Source organism: Enoplosus armatus, chromosome 18, assembly GCF_043641665.1.
Source record: "Enoplosus armatus isolate fEnoArm2 chromosome 18, fEnoArm2.hap1, whole genome shotgun sequence".
NCBI classification, from domain to species: Eukaryota; Metazoa; Chordata; class Actinopteri; order Centrarchiformes; family Enoplosidae; genus Enoplosus; species Enoplosus armatus.
Genome location: NC_092197.1, coordinates 13,889,353 through 13,908,790, shown reverse-complemented (window position 1 = coordinate 13,908,790; position 19,438 = coordinate 13,889,353). Strand labels below are relative to the sequence as shown.

The window sequence follows — 19,438 nt, the reverse complement described above, 5'->3', positions numbered from 1 at the left end:
TAGCAAAAGGAGAGAGAAAGAAAGAAATAATAAAACAGAGTGATAAAGGAGATATGTTGCCATTTGGAGTACAAATAGTGGAAAACAACACATGGCTTTGATTACAGTTATAGACGACGTACCGGTTATCTCCATTGTGCTCCGAAGCTCGACTCAGTCCCAACATCTCACACCGCTGGGCATACACCTGCTGGCCTGCAACAACAGAAACCCCTTCCACTGAACCCAGCCCTACACCTCCACCTCCATATGCTCCTCCTCCTGCTGTGAGGGCCTCCCCTCTCCTTCCATCCGACCTCTGACCTCCCAGCTGGCCGTTTAGGTTGACCTTGGGAACAGCGCCACTGGCCCTCACCCTGTCCCTTTCTGCCAGCGCACTTGCTGGCTCCTGTGGTGCCTCCTCCTCCTCAACCTCCCCTTCCTCCTCCTCCTCCTCCTCCTCTTCCTCCAGCTCCATGATGGAGCCGCTGGCCCCGCTGGCTCCGCTGCTCGGGCGACCCAAGCTGCAGGGAAGGGAGAGCGTGGCGCCCTCTGAATCGTCAGCCCGACTGCTGCCCTCTAGTGACGAGTCCTCCACTGTAACCAGCGAGGGGCTGACCCCCGCTGGCCACACCTGAACGTCCGACATCTCCATTAACGTGTCTTCCTCAGTGGTGGCGATGGGGGCGCACTCGAGGCTGGAGACCTCCTGCCAGTAAGGCTCTACGCCCAGTGGAGAGGGCAAGCTGTACTGCATGGAGGCCGGGGACAGCAGCTCCTCCTGCACCAGCCCATAACCTGGAGGGGGGACAGGGGCGAGACAAGAGAAAGACTAACACCGCAGGCACAGCCAGGGGGAGGATGGGGAGGTGGTGGATCGACTGTTTCTCCAACCTATGAGGAAACAGTGGGGCTCAGCCCTGTCCCAATATACCAGGAAAGAGACTAGAGTCCGTCTTTATAAAGCCATGAATTTAGGATTAAGATATCCTTCAATCCATTTCATTAAGAGTGAAAAGGAAGATATATTGATCCTAAGCCAGCAATCTGACCCCCAGCCAGTATGTTTTACACTACTTTCAGTTTCAGTTGATTGGTCTAATTGATGTATAAATATTTGGACTGATGTCCTTCTGTTTGTTGGTTTGATCCATAGCTCTTTAGATTATTGTCATTGGGACACAGCAATAAGAGTGAGGTGAGGGTCGCAGGGGTTTTGGTGTATCATCCATTGTCTGTGAGGTGAATGGTGCAGGGCTCTAGTTTGCTACCATGTAAGAAAGTGAATCTGCAGAACATACACTGTGTTCCTTGATAAGCGAAAGAACGGTGAGTCTAGAGTTATACAGTATATTGATTGTGGGGTTGGCACGATATATGTTTATCATCAGTAACACAGTATCACCTGAGAAAAGTGCTCCAATTGGATTTTCGTATCCTGATTGCAACTGCGGCTCATTAAGAAGCCGGCAAAGATGATCAAAAAGGTCCATAAAAGCTGTTGGATTTACATCCAGCCAATAATGAAATTACAATAGTTAAAGGAAGTGCTGTGCATTTGAAATCTGGCCCTCACAGATACGTGTTCAGACAATTTCAAACAGCATTTTAGACTTGTTCTTCTTTAGATCACTGTTGCTGTTGACCAATCAAGGCAGAGGCTGGGTGCCGTACTTTGTCAGGATTGACAAACTATTCTAGGCAGCTGATTGGATGAAGTTCCTTTTCTACGATATCCCAGCAGCTGTGATGCAAATACCAAAGTTATGATAAAACGTCTCTACTATCGTTCCAACCCTCGTCACAGGCTCCTGAGTGGGAGTCAGCAGCATCTTGCAGATTCTGCAAAGGAAAATGCAAGTTGCTGCTTGCTTTTGCTTTCTCCTGTAGTTACACATCAGAGTCATGCATTTGTATGTCTGCGTCCCAAGCATCCAAATAAAGGTCAGTGTACACACACACACATATACACACACACTAATGCACATGTACATTAGACAAACCTATTCTGTTTTTTTTTGTAATTGATTTGTATTGTTAATGAAGGCAGTATCACAACTTGGTCTAGATTTTATTCTAAACTGACGTATAATCAATCACCTGTATCACATGTATTATTTTGTATTATTCTGTAAGTTAATTGATGAATTGATTGTAAATGAATAAATGACTGTTGGGATATCAAACATTATTCAACACTTTATGAATGTATGACAAAATACTTTTTTGGTGGGTATTTTAGTTTTACTTTGGTTCTATTACCAAGACGTCATTCACTGCAACAATAGCGAAATACACAAGGACACACACAAACACACGTTATATTCAGTGATCATTTTTCTATTATTCTTTATGATATTAATTTCAGGGCAAAACAAATATGTGGTATATTAATAATCTGATTCACATTCATATCACAAGCTGTATTTATATTTTGATTTATAAAGTATAATGAGAACAGTTTGTTTTTTGTTATTTAAATTCTTCTGATGCTGTCTAGAAGTTTTTAATGGAGGTAGAACATAATTCACTGCTGGTGTTTTTTTCCTTTGTTCACTTTTGATCATTTGAGCGGCATTTTGATTCATTACATATTATCTAAGCGTAACATGATAAAAGCTAATAATCTATATGTTGTCTTTGGTGGTATTTGAAGTTGGTATGTGACAGGTTTGGATTGGGGATTGCCTGATTGCTCTAAGTAAAATGTTTTTGTTAAATGTTTGCATCAATGAGTTAAGATGAATGGAAGAAGGTGAAATTGAACAGTAAAGGAGTACTTCACCCTGTTCACACTGTTCTGCTTCAGCGCCCTAATTCACCAATGTATGATGTCACCTTGTGTATCAGGCTGACAGATTAAACATCTGAAAACTAAGTAGACGCCTTATAGCAGTGCGGCTGAGATGAAGCTTTCAAAGAACAACCAAAGGAATAGTGAGAGCACAATCCTTTCATTTTAACTTTCCAGGCAGTTTCTACAAATGGACCTTGTTAAAATATTGCTTATAATATTGAAAAATGTCCCTTTGTAATACAATATTGTAATCAAAAGCTAAAATATTCAGTATTTTCTGTCCTGTCCTGTAACCAGGCCCAAATAGTGACGAGAGGCAAAGGGGAATTAATTACAGCTCGTGTCTGATGAATTGCAATGACTAATGTGTCACTTTGAGGCAGTATATATAACTATATTTCCCTCATTCCATTCATTTCAAAAATTCTGTTTATTTAAAAGCATTTATTATGATTGTGAAGGAATATAATTAATCTAAAGAATAAAATCACAAAGAATGCTAAATAAGAATGTATGACTTTTATAGAGTGATATCTAGTAGAAACAGAAAGTAACTCAGTGACTCATTGCTACCAAGATACTGTCCAAGATTAACCTGATAGTTAAGCATAACACCTAGATCCTCAGGGAGGTTTTTCAAATTTTCAGTAAAGTTGACGTATGTTTTTTGCAGAAGCAACCCATGGTACATATATCCAGTAAGTCATCAAGGTCCAGCTATGGACAGGAAATGATTGAGTGAAACAATATAGAAAAGTCTACTTTACCTGACCTGCCAATAAGCGCATTTCTATTTAAATGCTTCCAGGTCAGATTAATCAATGCAAATAAGTTGACAGCATTTTGACAGCAGTTTGTTAGCACTTACCATAAATAAAATCTTACAACTGTGGAGCGAAAAAAACTAAAACTTCTTCTAATAGAATCCATAACAACTCAGATCAGTTAAAACAAAGTGTGTATTAATGGGTGAAATACCTCTTTACTGTGTAAGCAATAGTCCTCCGTTTTTGTGCTAATGGACTAAACTGTGAGTAAGTGTGTGTGTGTGTGTGTGTGTGTGTGTGTGTGTGTGTGTGTGTGTGTGTGTGTGTGTGTTTCTGGGATGGTACAGGGCCAGGAGGATGAGAGGTGGCATCAGAATGAGGTGATCAGGGAGGAATGAGTCAGAATAATGAGAGTTAGAATGAGTTCAGATGAATCTGGGTTAGCCTTTCCCTTCATTCCTGCTATTTAAACACAAACACACACACAGTGTCAAAGGCAAAGGATGAAGTGCAGCACAAATAAACTCCACAGAGATTGTCATGGCACAAGAGGACAAAAAAAAGGACAACACACTGCACAGCACGCTACTCACTTTACCACTGTACACGCACACACATATACATATGCACACAATACTGCACTCATATCAAAATACAGATGAGGACACACTTTACAGAAATACAGAAATAATCAGAAATAATCACACACGCCCAAAACCAATAAACAAACACACCTCACAGCAATATTCCTGTGAGCAGATAACGTTCAGACAATGTTAACAGTGAGTCCGTCATCAGACTTGGGCAAAACACTGAAAATCGAATTAAATATCTGGATGTAGGTTGATGTCAGAATTTCAATAAAATAATTTCTTTGACATCTACAGACGTGTGAAATACTCAACATAATTGCACAAAAAAAAAACGTTTTCTTTATAAAATAAGACAAAAAAGTACAAATCCGTAATAGGGCCACTGTAGGTAAAAAAAAAAAAGCCGGGAGTGGGGGGTGGTAATATTCTGAGAAAAAACTCTACGAGATCCAAGTCATGCATTTATGAGAAAAACAAACTTGGATATTCGTTGGGATTAAAGTGGTATATTTACGAGAAAAAAACTTGAATATTCTCTGAGATCATAAATTTACCAGATTTCACTCTGAAAAATTGTGCTGTTTTGTCAAGGAACCACTTAAGAAGCTGTAATTGCTTTTTCTTTTACCTACAATGGCCCTAATAAGCCTTCGTAAAAAAAAGTCCCATTTATGAGTCTCATTTATTCGAGAATAATTTACTTACTTTAGTTAGTTATTTTGCCCATGAATGAAAGACATCATGTCACAGCAACATTGTAGATTGAACATTATGTGCTACGCAGCCGACCATGTGTTACAGCATAAAATTATACCATTTATTTTACAGAAAAGGAAAAAAAGAAAACCCATTTGTTTGTTAATATAGCATTAAAAACAAGACTAAAATTCACGCATTGAAGAGAGAAAACATTTTACACTGTGAAGAAAACTTCATACATTGAAAGCATGCCATGCACATAAAGATGTCAAAAACAGCAAACAGCAAAATTTATTTTGTTCAGGAAACTCCTCACTCACAAGTCTCAGTCATTGTACAGACAAAACTCTTAAATAGACCCGGGTAAAAATGTATTTTAAGATATTTTGATGTGTCTAAAGTATTGAAGTGAGCCTAGTTTATCTTGCAAGGCATTTCAAACAAGACAAAATATTCATACACATAAATTCCTTGCAAGCCAAATTAAATAAAGTGGTTTTCTTGATTTTCTTTGAATACTAACAAATTCAGCTACTATTACCTACAGCCCAGGTCTGAAACACGCACACACACACACACACACACACACACACACACACACACACAGATACTGTAACAGCAAAGCATGCAGCATGCACATGCACAAACTGTAGTACACACACAGAGCTGGATTGAGAGAGGAGGAGAGGGTCCCCGCTCGACTGAACGAGGGAGGAGCGCGGGAAAACAAGATGACAAGAGAGGAGGAGGCCCAGAGGTCAACATGAGGTCATATGAGGTCAGAGGTCGGACAGGAAGAGCTGTGAGGAAGAAGAGCAGGAGAGGGGAGGAGGAGGAGGAGGAGGAGGAGGAGGAGGAGGAGCAGGGCGGCTGGGCAGCAGATATGACATGTCATAGGCTCAGAGACAGACTGAAAGTAGGACAGAGAGAGAGAGACTGTCCTGAGCTAAAGACACAATTCCGAGACAGCTAGAACACTGCAGTTACGTTACAATGTCTGCTGTCAATAAAGTGAAACTCTGTCTTGTTCTCAGGGAAAGAAAGAGAAAGACAGAAAAAAAGAAAGAAAGAAAGAAAGAAAGAGGGAGGGATAGAAACAAGGTATGAAGGCCCAGACCACACTAACATCTGTGTACTAGCGCCACTTTTGACTAGTGTATCCATCCCAGACATACACACACACGTATGTACACACACACTCATGTATGTGTGTACACACTCACATAGACGCACGTACTCTAATCTAAACAATCTCAAACATCCTTAACTGAACGGAATTACCCATACGTTAAGTGTTGGCTTGTTTGGCCTTAAATGTCTCTGTTAACTCTTAAAATCCTTAATAGCAAAAGGGAGTTATCCTCGTTTCTCATATTACGTGAGAAGAATAAGAACCGTCATGTTCAGGGCTCAAGTATGAGGTGTGAAAAACTGTAACTGAAACAAAAATGACTTGTGCCCCAGTGAGGAATGCACAGAGGCGGTGTTAGTGCATGCTGCAAAAGGCCAGGTTCATGGTGGGAGAATGACACCATTCCTCAGACCTCAAAAACATCCTCTGAGGTTCATCATCATCATCATCATCATCATCATGTCATGAGCAGCAAACCACCATGCAGCCCGAGTTCAACTTCAACTTACCCCTTCTGAAAAACCGGGGTCTAATAACTTGCGGCTTGCGCACTAGGCGCGGTGGCCTTGTGTCCGTGACCTCTTGTGGAGCAACAGAAAAGGTAAAATGGCTGTTACCCCAGACTCAAAGGGAAGCAGGGAGGTTTACAGAGGTGGAAAGTAAACAACAGCTCACGTTGTGTTGAAGAATTCTGTCTCAGATTTTTAGCAGTGCTGACTATACCAGCTGTTGTGACTAATACATTTATTTAAAAAAAAAAAGAAGCTTTTGATTGACTAGAGGAATAATTGTGAAATAAGCGTAGAATCATGTGGATTTTTAATCAACATAGAGAAGTTCTGTTTTTCAGTGAATATTCTTATAACATTCAGCTTTGTAATTCTCTTTGAACCACTGAGTTCCTATTCCTCACGATCTATATCTCTGCAAATATTACCAAGTAAACACACTGTACTTGGCAGTTGAAGTAACCGAGCCTCTGATTAACTTCCCTTCCGAATTCTGCTTGAGCAGGAAATTCCTGTAAACTTTCCATTTCTGATCGTTACAGATCATCATGGGACAATCAAACAATCAGTCTATGCTGAGTATTCATTCCACATTTACAGTATTTCATCTTATATTCACCCTAAATCTCACTCATGTCACCTAACATTTTCAGTAGTGGAAGATTCTTAAAACGTCTTAAAACAAATGGATTCATAACATGCTATGGAAAAAAAATGAAATGATCTAACCTTGGTGATTAAAGGTCACGACTAAATACAAGATTACATCACTTGTTGAAGAGCACTGTTCATTGATAAGGATACTGATTTGAACATTACAAGTCCTGTGTGATGTTTGATCTGTCTGTGCGTCTTACCATTGAGGACACTGGGGGACAGCAGGGTGGAGTCGCGGTCGCTGAGACGACAGGCACCCTCCTCTGAAGAACCAGGTCCTGGCTGTGGACCCTCCAGAGAGGTTACGATGTCTGCACGATCGATGTTTTTCAGTGCAGTGTACAGGCTCTCCACTGAGATGGAAACAGATCGAGGGGGGTGGGAGACGGATAAAAAGAAAAAATAAGAGAGAGGAACAGAGAAGTGTGAGCACAGGGAAGTCCAGAAAAATGGGAAGTCAGAGAGTAGTCTGTGGAAACAGGATGCCTTGTAGACAGCCAGAGTCAAAAAATATAGTTAATCTGACAATTAAATAGTCGAAAAAAGAGATGAATAATTTGATTTTGTGATGCCAGTAATTTCTAAGAGATATACAATACTGTCATACTTACTTTTGGCCCTTTTGCCTTCTCTGCTGGCCCACAGGTTGAGCAGGGCGGCGCTTTGGTCCAACAGGGAGTTGGGATTCTCCACACGGATCCTATTGATGTCGTCCACACCAAACTGAAGCTCGCGTGCCAACTCTGACAAATGGACAAGTAGATAAATAGCTACAAACAAACACAGACAGATCCAGTAGATAGATAGCTGCTCTGATCTTTTGACTGACTAACCTGCCCAGCTCAAACCCAGCTGTTCAGATATGATGTTGATCTTGATCTCAGTCCTCTCCATGGCATTCACTGTGGCTAAAAAGAAAGAAAGAAAATGCCTGTGTCACTAAGACAAATGAGTATACATTTACTGAACTAAGGAGATAGTAACTCTGACTTTAATTAAAAGTAAAATGTTGTGTCAAAGCAGTCTATATGTATTCAGTGCTTGGATCAGGGTTAATGTTGGGATTTAGTGGACAGATAATATCAACTTTGGACTGTCCAAATGTGTGTTACTGACAAATACTCAAATACTGACAGTAGCTATGAGATTTTCCAATTATCCATGTTTCAATAAATCTTCTGTGTCCTAAAAGACTTGACTTGCTATTAAAATTGCTAATAGCAATACTTACCTTGACAAAAGTATTGTTCTGTTGAAGAAAATAAGCAATACCCACAACATTGTTTTTGTCCAAATAATCTTCAGGGTTAGCACACCATAAGGTTAGAGTCTGGGGTTCATTCAAGTGCACGTCCCACCAATCAAAGTAGCATTCAGAAACCATTATAGAGGGACTGAGGTGCAATGTAGCAGCGCTGTGTATTTGATAGACAGAAAAGGCCTTTCCCCTTCCAGCCCCCCGCCATCACCAACGTTTAAACCAACCATCTGTTTACTACAGGCCAATCAATATGAGGACTCCTCTGTCTAGCTCCACTGCGAGGTCCTGCCCATTCCCAGTGCTAAGCTACAGTGCTAATGCTATCAGTATCTGCTGCCATGCCATTGGAAATCGCAGTGGAGACACCAGCGCCATGCAAACCAATCACAGAAGTCATTCATCTGTTGTCATAGCTACCAGGACACTCAGGAAAGAGAAGGCTAATTTGCCACGTGTCATGGAGCCATTTTGGGTCATGTTGGGGACTGCTGCTCATCTTTTGGTCACGCATTCATTATTATTTCCTCTAACTGCACTGCAGAGAACTCTGGGGCATACTGTAGAGCAGGCTCAGTCTTTGTGCCATGCGTGCACGCAAGACAGATAGGGGGAAATAGAGAGGGCAGAGTGGGAAGCGAAAGGGTTGTGGGTAAAGGGGCAGAGCAACATTCAGTGCCCGTCTCCACTGTGTATAAATCAGGAGAGGGCTGAAGGTCGGGCGGACAAGGACTCACCCACACCAGGCTCGTTCAGAGCACTGTAGCGTTCCCTCAGGGCGAGGGGGGTTAAGGTCCGCCTACGCTCCTCACTTCCAACAACCTAAAGAATTAATGAAAACAACAAAATCACATTATAATTATAGTCTGAAGTGTCATCAATGTAGCACTTTTTATCCTTTTAACGGCCACTGTTTGGCCTGCAGCATGTTAGCACTATGTAAAGCTTTGGCGGACTGCTGGTACAATGAAATGTTACATAAATATGAGCATGTAATATTTTAATATATGTATCAATAGATTGGACTTTGATCTTTTTGGTCATTGTGGTCATTTTCCAAAAGAACACCCTGCCGTAACAATAATCCATGTACAATATACAGCAGAGAATACAAGTGGAAGCTTAGTAGAAATAAGGTGTTTGCCCTTTAAGACAGTCTGTGAGTCCAACAGTGAAATAAATTATTGGGAACTAGACTAAACAAAAATAGTCAATTTGTTGTTGAATAGATATTGTACACATTTTCAACCTGGGACAAATGATCAAATGAGGTTCTCCATGAATAACACATAGAGTATACCTTATAGTCTTCCTGTCCTCTAGCCAATCAGGTGTGACAAGTAATGGCTAACTAAATCCCACCTAACCCACCACACTTGGTAAGTAAGTAACATGACATTAGCCATTGTATTTATGCTTGCGGGGAGGTGTTTGCAAGCTAGTCCTTACCTTGACACATGGTGGCATGGTTATGTTAAGGTTACACAGTACGTGCTGTGTGTCCTCGTACTTGGTGCACTTCCGCAGAAAGGAAAGAAACCCAGTGGCGTCTTTGTTACTATCTCTGACCTAACATAGAGAAATGACAGACAGAGAGAAGACGAAGAAGAAGGAGAAGAAGGAGAAGAAGAAGAAGAAGAAGAAGAAGAAGAAGAAGAAGAAGAAGAAGAAGAAGAAGAAGAAGAAGAAGAAGAAGAAGAAGAAGAAGAAGAAGAAGAGGAAGAAGAAGAATATTGAGAGAGAAAATGGAGGAAAAAGAAGAAAATAGATAGAGGAATGGAAGAGAGGAGGGCGAACAAAAGGATTAAGCAAAGAGGAAAAGAAGGAAATGAAACAAAGAGACAGGGTAAGAGACAGAACAGATGAGAAAAGAAGAGAATGAAATAGCAAGACAGAGGAGGAGGAGAAGGAGAAGAAAGAACAGATCAAAACGGGTATTAGATCCCTCCACAATGTCTCGAGCATGTGGCGCAGTAACATGGGACGAGAAGCAGGGGGAAACAGGGATGGAAGCAGTCCACAGGCAGGCGAGAGGGAGAGATTTACCTGCACATTTTACCTGGACGTCTGTCAGACCAGACAGTTACAGAGTGACCGTGAGAGAGAGAAAGAGAGACAGTGAGACAGACACATACAGACAGGCAAGGCCGCAAGATTGGAAGGCAGGCAAAGAAAGTGAGGGAGTCACAGGACATGCAAACGATTACCCAAGAGAGTCGACAGGTAGATAAGTAAGTTGTTTGTTGCTTGGCTACACCACAATGAAAAGATATTTATCAAAGTATTCATTTAGCTGATACTGAACAGTAGTGTGTGTCACAGGGACAGACACAGAAACACAGAAAGGAACCGACAGACAAATTGTAGATTTGGATGACCAAATAAAATGAACAAACCAAAGAAAACACAAACAAATGACATAAGACAGATATGAAAAAGGCACACACAGTATGAAAACATCTGCGCAAGAGAGGGGATTTAAACAACATCAATTAAATGCAGAAGGATAAAAAGGGACTAAGAAATGACAATTATGATCAGAAAAAAGATTTAACAGTGATGCATCTTTAACCCAAGGGAAACGCTCAAAAAACAGTGTAGCATTACATATTAGGTAGGTATTTATTATTACACATTCATTGAAAATAAATTTGATCAAAACAAAATAGAAAAAGAACCAAAAAAAGAATCAGGGACAACGTTTAGCTTTTTAACATTTGTTGAGAAAGAATGATTTAACATGACGATTTGAAAACCACGAAGGATGGACTGACTGACAGACATACACAGATCGAGAAATGTATCAATATATCACAAATTATCAAAAATAATAATTCTTATTGATATACCGTCATACTGTATTAATGAATCGCTTTTTTTCAGGCGTAGATTTAACTTTCTTGTTACTGTGGTGCTGAGAGAGAGCTGTGAGAACACAGTGCTGTTATCTAAACCTTTACATGCTAACGGTGAGACAAACTGAAAGACTGCCTGACAGATATGACAGTGAAAAGGAAAGCACACGAAAACCACCATATGAACAGGTTGTTTGGGTGATCAGCAGGAGGGTGCTCAGGGGGGAAACTGACTAAACTGGCGAGAGGATCCGTGACACACTGAACCCAACAACTGGACAAACAAAACCACAATACTGTATGAATACGTAGCGAGTGATCAGAAAAGCAGGCACGTGAACAGTCGGATAGAGACAGACCTTGACAGAGACGGGCAGCCGGTTATCTCTGAAGGCCTGGAAGCTGAAGCTGCGAGGCTGCTGGGTGGCCTTCCTGATGGGCACCAGGTTCCCAGAACACTCCAGGTGCAGCGGCATGCCCTCCATCAGCTGTGGGGGGGGGGGTTGCACAAAATGTTAAGGGTGACAAGATAAATCCTAACAGCTAGAGAATCTGAGAAAGGCTTGACCCTTGTAAAACAGCCAGAGGGTGGATCGATATCACAAGACACAAACGCCTGGCCCTCTGTACTGCAGAGAACTCTCTACTCGCAGGATCGTGCCTCCCAAGATGGAGCAATGCCAGAGATGAAGTTAGCCGTCTTTCTTTTCATCATGAAAAGAAAAAAAATGGAATTGTTTCTCCTCTTGGATCTTCTATACCAAGTGTGAATTTTGAGTGGCCACAATTCAATCATATTGTATAAATTCTTTAGAAACGAAAGCCAATCGCAGTTAAAAAACATTTGTCACGAGTGAAAGACATAACCCCCCTGCTTTCCCTTTTTGTGAGCTTGGCAACATTTTCCTTTGCCTCCGTGCTGACCTCGATGTCTCGACTGCGGGCCACTTCGGTGAAGTTTTCATGCAGCTCCAGGGTTTTGTCCATCTTATCATCTGTCATGCAGTAACAACGCAAGCGTCCCTCGCGTGCTTCATTCATCTTGGCAAAAATAACAAACTTGGCCATATACGGAACGGACATCAACTCCCGGTACAGCAAATTGGCAAAGGTCACCGCTTCTGCCGTGCGTGGACAGTCTGCCAGCCAGAATCTGGATGAAGTAGAAGAAGAGAAAAGAGGAGGAAAGTGGCAGATAGAAATCTGATTAATATTCAGAAGTGTGCAAGAGAGCAGGGAAGGAAGGCTCACTGGTAATACATGTGTATTGATTACTGTTGTGGGGCTCACCTCGCAGAAACATTGGTGGTAAAGTTGGCACAGTTGTGGGCGTACATCAGCTTGGTAGTTCCAGTGATGTCTTCCCACTGAGCCGGTGCTGTGCCACCTGAGACACAACAACCACCCTGTGTCATTCATGCCCTGATAACCAAGGGCAGATAACAGATGCCTACATACACCCTTTTATGGCACATTTGATGTTATATGTACATCATCAATACAGAAAGTCATTACTTCACAGAAAAGTTGGCAAACTTCTTGTCTTTTTAATTAATTTCCAGATGGATCGTACCAATGACACTGCAGAGGAGGCGCAAGCTGGTGGTATCACCCTCCCCTGCATCCCGAGGACTCTCCCGCCAGGATGGTGGCAAAGGGATGCGCAATCCGATTGGACGGTGAAATTTGCGTCGGCGTGGTTCGATGGTAACCACTGGGCTGAAGGTCGCCTGGTTACCAAGGTGCCGAGTCAGCAGTTCATCGGGAATTGGCTGCGCCTGAGGTGGAGGCGGTGGGGGAAAAGGTTATTAAAAAAGGAGGACGTCAGAAAAGACAGTTTAAAGGATATGGAGGTGACGAAGGCTGGGTACATAAACTATGTGAAAGATAAACTCAAGTACAAGCACAATATCAAAGCTGAAGGAAGTATAGGTACATAGGCAGGAAATAGAAATACGGGGAGGATACAAAAAGAAAACAGAACAACACATGTGCAATAGACTGAAACATCAAACTCACAGCCATACTCACACATGCAACCAATTCATATTTCACACCTGACCCAACTCAGATCAGTGCACCAGCTCGGTCAGTGTGGCTCACAACTTAAATCAGGGAACTGAGGAGTGATGAATGGCTGGATAAAAAGGAAAACATAAACAGAGCAGCATAAGGCAAAGCAAAACTCATGCCGTTCCCTTTAATAGCTTCAGTGCTGTGACAAATCAGCGCTTTGACAGACAATGTAAACAACGTACAGTGAAGTGACCAAAAAAACTGAAATGTAGAACCCATAATCTGCCATAATCTTTCTGTCATGACAAAACAAAACCAAGCGGAGGTGTTTGCGTGAAAAGAGGCAGTCAGCATGAGGGTGTGCCAAGTTCCCATATGTGTGTCTGAGGAGGCCTGGATGAGTGACAGTAAACCACACATTTGCCAAACGCTCCCGTTTGGCAGGACAGACGCCACGTGTTGCAAATGCTAATTTAGAAAGGATGCAGGATGGTATGACAGGCTGAGATCCTCCTCAGGTCATGTTGGCTCTTTGCAGGGTGCAGAGTGATGTATTATATTATAACACTTTATGTCATATAGTATTTTACAGGCCCTGAAAACCTGTTTTCTCAATAAAACACTGTCAGTAACGGACTCCTTCACACACACAGCTTTGGTTGCTTCACATGAGAGATTTCTGCATTTCTGTTTTTGTCTTTGCTTTTTTGACAGGCTTGAAGTTAGAAAAAAGGTGATGTCACATACTTCCATGCACCAATCAGATAAATATGATAAATATCAGTCATAAATATGTAATAATATAGAGACATCATTAAGCTTTTAAACCAAGTCAAAATAATCTATATCTAATAGGTAGGTTAATGTTTCACCATACCGCTGTTTTTGAAAACTTTAGCCATTTACTACAACCATGCATATTTTACATTGCTGCTGACCAGCATATCATAGTGCTTTAGATTCTAAACTACAAGACGTGTAAGACAGGGAAATTACATTAATGTGACTTGCAGTAAATGGGAAATTAGTGCAAACAAATGTCTATGCTTCTCTATAATTTGGAATTCGACTGGATCAAAAACTACAGAATCAAAAATGGATTCGCTGCTTGTCATAGATGCAAACATCTCATGCGACAATTCATGAACTTCCTTCAAACATCAACATTCACAAAATTAAAGTCAGAATAAAGCATCTGTCTGCAGTCTGCAGTATAGCGTACACGTTCACTCTCAATGACTGATGGCACAACTCTCACATGTTCAGGCTCATTTGTCAAACAGACACAACATCAACTTCAGGATGTGAAATCCCTCAAATCTCAACTCAAAGAGACTGAATGCAGCACAAACAGGTAAACACGTTGGCACAGACCATTGAGTCACAGAATGAGAGTCAGCTGGTTTGTAATTCAAACATCTGTCCTCCTGAAAAGCACCAGATTGTCTCTGTTGTACAAGTAAAATAACAAACACCCAAGCAATTATGAAAGATGATAAATCTGCAATTCCCTCTACTCTTCATCATACCTCCTCACCCATATGTCTCTCCCTCTACTGTAACGTCTTACCTGCAGCCCCAGTCTCACTCTCTTGGTGACGGCCGTATCGGGGAAGATAGCCTCGACATGGGGCACCAGCTTGCTGGTCAGCCGGCCGCCCTCTGGACCGATCAGATCGCTCTCCTGCTGAACGCGGGAGACCACAGCGAAGTAGAGGGGGAAGTCTGTGGAGATGATCCGACGGATTCTCTTCTTCTCCAGCTCGTCATGACTCTCCAAGTCTACAAGCAGGAAGCAGCGAAGAGACGCAGAGGAAACAAAAAAAGAGGGTCTGGTCAAGACTTCCAGCCTTAACTAGACATGAGAGAAATATTTCTCCTAAAAAAGCATCTCCTCTTGTTCTTTAACTCCAGGGCCACACATCAAAATTAAAAAACGCTCATTCATTACCATCATACTGACCTTCATCCATGCCATTCAGAATAGTTTCCAGCACTTCGTCGCCATAGCGATTGCGGTGTTCCTTCCAGACTGAGCCGTTCTCACTGCGAAGGACCACAAGTTCTCGGTCCCCTCGGCCCAGTGAGGCAAAGTGTGGGATTTCCACTATTACTGGCCTGTGGAAGAAACAACAACAACAACCTGCATAAAAATCTGTCTTTCAACCTGTTTTCAAGTTTTATTTAACACACAGAGTCATAAGTAAGTTTGAAATAAGAAAATAAATAATAATTTCATATTAGCACCAGAAATGTAGGGGACTGCCGCATGTATGCACTAGTGAGCAAACACATAATAAGTTAGACTTATTTGCTGTGATGGTTACACACACATCCTTTAGAGCGGTCCAAACACAGTAAATACACCAAGTAGAAAGTTGACTCACCCAAGGAACTGCATACTGGATGGCCCAAGGGAGATGATACGGCTAGCAAGCCCCTCCCCCTCCACCAGCGGAGGAGGTGTGGTCAGTTTCTGAGGTTTGACCAGACGGCAGGTAATGCGCGTCGGTGCAGCGCAGGTTCGAGGAGGAATGATGACTCGCAGGCCGTGGTGTCTGCTGCCGCGCATGGAGCCTCCTCGAGCATCCACCATGAAACTCACCAGGAAGCTGTGAGTCAAACAGCGATACGACGATTTAATGAAAAGGTTCAGATGATCATTTAATCATCTTTAAACTTTACGCCAATACTATTAAGATGCATTTAGCATTAAGTAACACAGGACAGGAACACAGCCAATACTGGGCTTTCCCAAGGGAAATACTTGACGAGACAGAAAAGCATTTGTGGTTTATTTAGCAGTGATCTGAATTGATCTGGTCTCTGTCAGTGTTTATGCAGGGTGATTTAAGGAGACACTAATTCACTATGTGGGTGCCCTTTTCATTTGATAGTCTCAGTATGGCAGGGGAGGACAGGCCATCTGGAGTGGCCACTAAGTGCAGCAAGAATGACATGAAAAGATAAAAAAAAAAAAAAAAGCCCCATGCTGTTTGATGCTGCATTAGACAGGCAGCTTCATACAGGTGTGAGAGTCTGTGTGTGTGTGTGTGTGTGTGTGTGTGTGTGTGTGTGTGTGTGTGTGTGTGTGTGTGTGTGTGTGTGTGTGGCAGGGTGACTCTTCTCCTTTCACGAGTTCACCCCCCCCAACACCCTCACTTTATATTCTAATTTTCCCATGCTGACTCATTGTGCTGTGCATACATTATGACTAGGCAGACTTAATAAAAGACCATTATGCTGCATTAACATTATTACGCTTGTTGGAAATACCTTAATTAAAGGCCTTTTATGGATGAATAATATAAACAAAGGGTAAACAAGGGGACGGTTAAAATAGTTAATGAATCTCAGGTGGCCAACATTTATGTATCAGCCTATTTACAGTACAAATCCTCGGATAATAATAGAAAAAAGCCCTATATCTGTAATTATTTGTTGACATTTGCCAGTACAGTAGGAGGTGGAGTGGTGGGTGGAGTATCTGTGGTTCAGTCTTGGCTACTGATCATCATCACTGGTGTTCTGGCATCATTGATGTTTTGATGTCAGTGATGTCACGACATCAGCGACGATCAGTGATCATAAAATGTCTTCCCCCTTTAGAAATCTGTGTCTTACTGTTAAAATACATTTGCAATACTAGTAATGTCACTGAGTCTGCTGAAATCCCTTCTTTATGACAAGCAGCCTCAATCAATATCATAATTTACCATGAAAAAAATAAAAAATGAGGATTAACATGCAGAAAATAGGTTTCATTCACTGACCCAGTGTGAATCGGGCTGGCCACAGGGCTGACGTTATCTGAAGTTTCTGTAGCCGGACTGCTCGGGATAAGAGAGTCTTCATCATACTCCTTTGGCAGAGGGACGGGGGTGTGCTGAGGTCAGAGAGGGAGAAAAAAGGCAGTGAAAAATTGAGAGGCAGTAAAATAACCATGACTGAAAAGATTAAGACGGAGAACAGTAGAAGGGAACGGCAGAGAGGAGATAGACAGAGAAAATAAAAGAGAGGAGAAGGTGATAGCTAAAATACAGCACGATGAAAGGAGTGGGAGAACATAATAGACAGAAGCAGGCAGAGAGTAAAGCAGAAAAAGAGGAGAGAAAGAGATGGAGAAAATCAGAAGCCAAAAGAAGAGATAAAAATAATCGTCAGAATACCATTTAATATTGTAGGTATTATACATTGGATAAAGAAACAAATGCTGACAAAATGTAAAGCACCCTCTAAACGACATGAGTTAAGCCTACCTGATCCAGTAATACAGTCTCTGGAGACACACAAGGGATCCTGGGAATTGCAGGAGAATATGGCCTGTAGGAGAGGAAGGGAGAATAATGTAAGACAACATCTATTACATTTAGGTATTCAGGAAAATAAATCAAAACCAGCACAAAACTCTGTTAACTGCAGACCCCCCCCCCCCCCCCCCCCATTTACCAGACGACACGGATGTAAAAATGTGAATACACAATGACTTACGTGGTACCCATGCCACCCTCAAAGTCTCTAAGGGATTTCTTCGGGGAGAGGAAGTCATCGTCCTGGTCCTTGAAGTCGTCAAGCTTCAAATAGCGCGCTCCATCCATCCCGAGCAACTCGTCTCCTGTGGGCGAAATCAAGAGGTAAGAACGGCGCAAAAGGGACAAAGAGGAAAAAACGAAAAACTGGCAAAGAACACGTTGCACATGAAGAATTAAGAGAGAAAAGGACGAGACCAGGGGACAACAGGGCAAAATGATGCTGATCTCAACTCTCAAGTTCTTCCACTCAGTCGTAAAATGTTTCTTAAATCAAGTAATAATCTGCCAATGGAATTCACCTTTTTCTCCCAAATGCATTTTGACCTTTTCATTTTTTTTTTTACGAGTGACAGTATCTTCAACTGTGGCTGACCTCTCCACTTAAATCAAAATAATGTTACTTGATTCAATTCTCAATAGATGAAAGCAGTTACACCACCATCTTCCCATCCCCTCACCCTCATGAAACCACTAGAAAATGGCCACAAAGCAGTCTCAGATATTTTAGTCTAAGCAATGGAGTCAAACCAACAACAACCAGAGCCAATGGAAACAAAAGGAGTGAAAGAAGAGGATTGGTAAGACAGTGAATATTAACACGGTTTAGGACACTGCATGGACGGCAAACTGCAAGGCACCTGGTGACAGCTTTTTTTTTAGTGAGCATGCCCATTAAAGATGAAATCACATGTGGTGATGGTTGTTTCTGTGTAGGAGAAAATAGCTCAATTATTAAGGAGGAATGATATTGAAATAATAATCATCACAACTACTCCACAAAACAGAGTTGTTTACAGACAATTAGACATCCATTAGTACACACTGCACAGGTAAACCACAAAAAAAAAAGTTAAAGAAGAAAAAAGCATTACAATTAAACAAGTACAACACGAACAAAATAGATTACAAAATGAAGCTGGCATGTAAAAATGACATTTGATTTGATTCAATTCTGAATTTCTTTAAAGCAGAAAGACGACTGCATAAACAGCGACTGTGTGTGCTGTTTGCAGGAGAGTGTCACAGCTGGGGCACAGCATGTGTGTAATCAGCTTATTGATCAATTAGGCTGTAAAAGGCACGAGCACTCATTTTCAAAATGGCTGGATTGGAAGAGGGCGGGGGCTGTTTGTCTTTTAGTTGAGTTCTGTCAACAATGAGTCCACGAACAGATGTGCATTGAACGCTGGTAAAAAGGAAAATGTCGTGACTACATGCTGATGAAAAACAGACACTTTTTTTTTTTTTAAATAAATCTCTGAGCAGGAGGGAGAGGAGGAGAGAATAAAGATAGCAGAGATAAAGATAGAGAAGAGCAAACAGGGCTGGAGTTGAGAGCAGAGACAGGGGAACTGATTAGAAAGACAATTAGTGACACACAGAGAAAATGAGAGAGTGCAATTGCAATGAAGGCACAAGTTCACTAGCCACCGGACCGGACAAGCCAGAGATACAGACACAATCCTACCTAACGTTAGCTGGGCAACCCCTACAAAACAAATGGAAAAGGGTGTTATAAACAGTCACATATATATTTACATTCATGGTGGTACTTTGTTGTGTCAGTGAACCTCCCATACAGTCCAAAATAGAATCAGAGCTGAAAATTAATCATCAAAGCTGTACAGTTCATATGTTTAACAT

General features: G+C 41.7%; 1 protein-coding gene across 1 annotated transcript in view; it reads right to left on the bottom strand.

The window, feature by feature from the left end:
• ank1b (ankyrin 1, erythrocytic b) overlaps positions 1 to 19,438 on the bottom strand; it is a 64,746-nt gene that overhangs the window by 1,915 nt on the left and 43,393 nt on the right. The window contains exons 23-40 of the mRNA XM_070924171.1: positions 19,263 to 19,283; positions 17,754 to 17,877; positions 17,522 to 17,585; positions 17,036 to 17,148; positions 15,650 to 15,874; positions 15,226 to 15,380; positions 14,833 to 15,044; positions 12,820 to 13,024; positions 12,537 to 12,633; positions 12,171 to 12,399; positions 11,606 to 11,734; positions 9,841 to 9,960; positions 9,129 to 9,213; positions 7,967 to 8,041; positions 7,745 to 7,876; positions 7,334 to 7,486; positions 6,477 to 6,548; positions 123 to 777 (exon numbers count right to left, since the gene is read on the bottom strand). Coding sequence (XP_070780272.1) covers positions 123 to 777; positions 6,477 to 6,548; positions 7,334 to 7,486; positions 7,745 to 7,876; positions 7,967 to 8,041; positions 9,129 to 9,213; positions 9,841 to 9,960; positions 11,606 to 11,734; positions 12,171 to 12,399; positions 12,537 to 12,633; positions 12,820 to 13,024; positions 14,833 to 15,044; positions 15,226 to 15,380; positions 15,650 to 15,874; positions 17,036 to 17,148; positions 17,522 to 17,585; positions 17,754 to 17,877; positions 19,263 to 19,283 — 2,866 coding nt within the window. The remainder of the gene's footprint in view (positions 1 to 122; positions 778 to 6,476; positions 6,549 to 7,333; positions 7,487 to 7,744; positions 7,877 to 7,966; positions 8,042 to 9,128; positions 9,214 to 9,840; positions 9,961 to 11,605; positions 11,735 to 12,170; positions 12,400 to 12,536; positions 12,634 to 12,819; positions 13,025 to 14,832; positions 15,045 to 15,225; positions 15,381 to 15,649; positions 15,875 to 17,035; positions 17,149 to 17,521; positions 17,586 to 17,753; positions 17,878 to 19,262; positions 19,284 to 19,438) is intronic.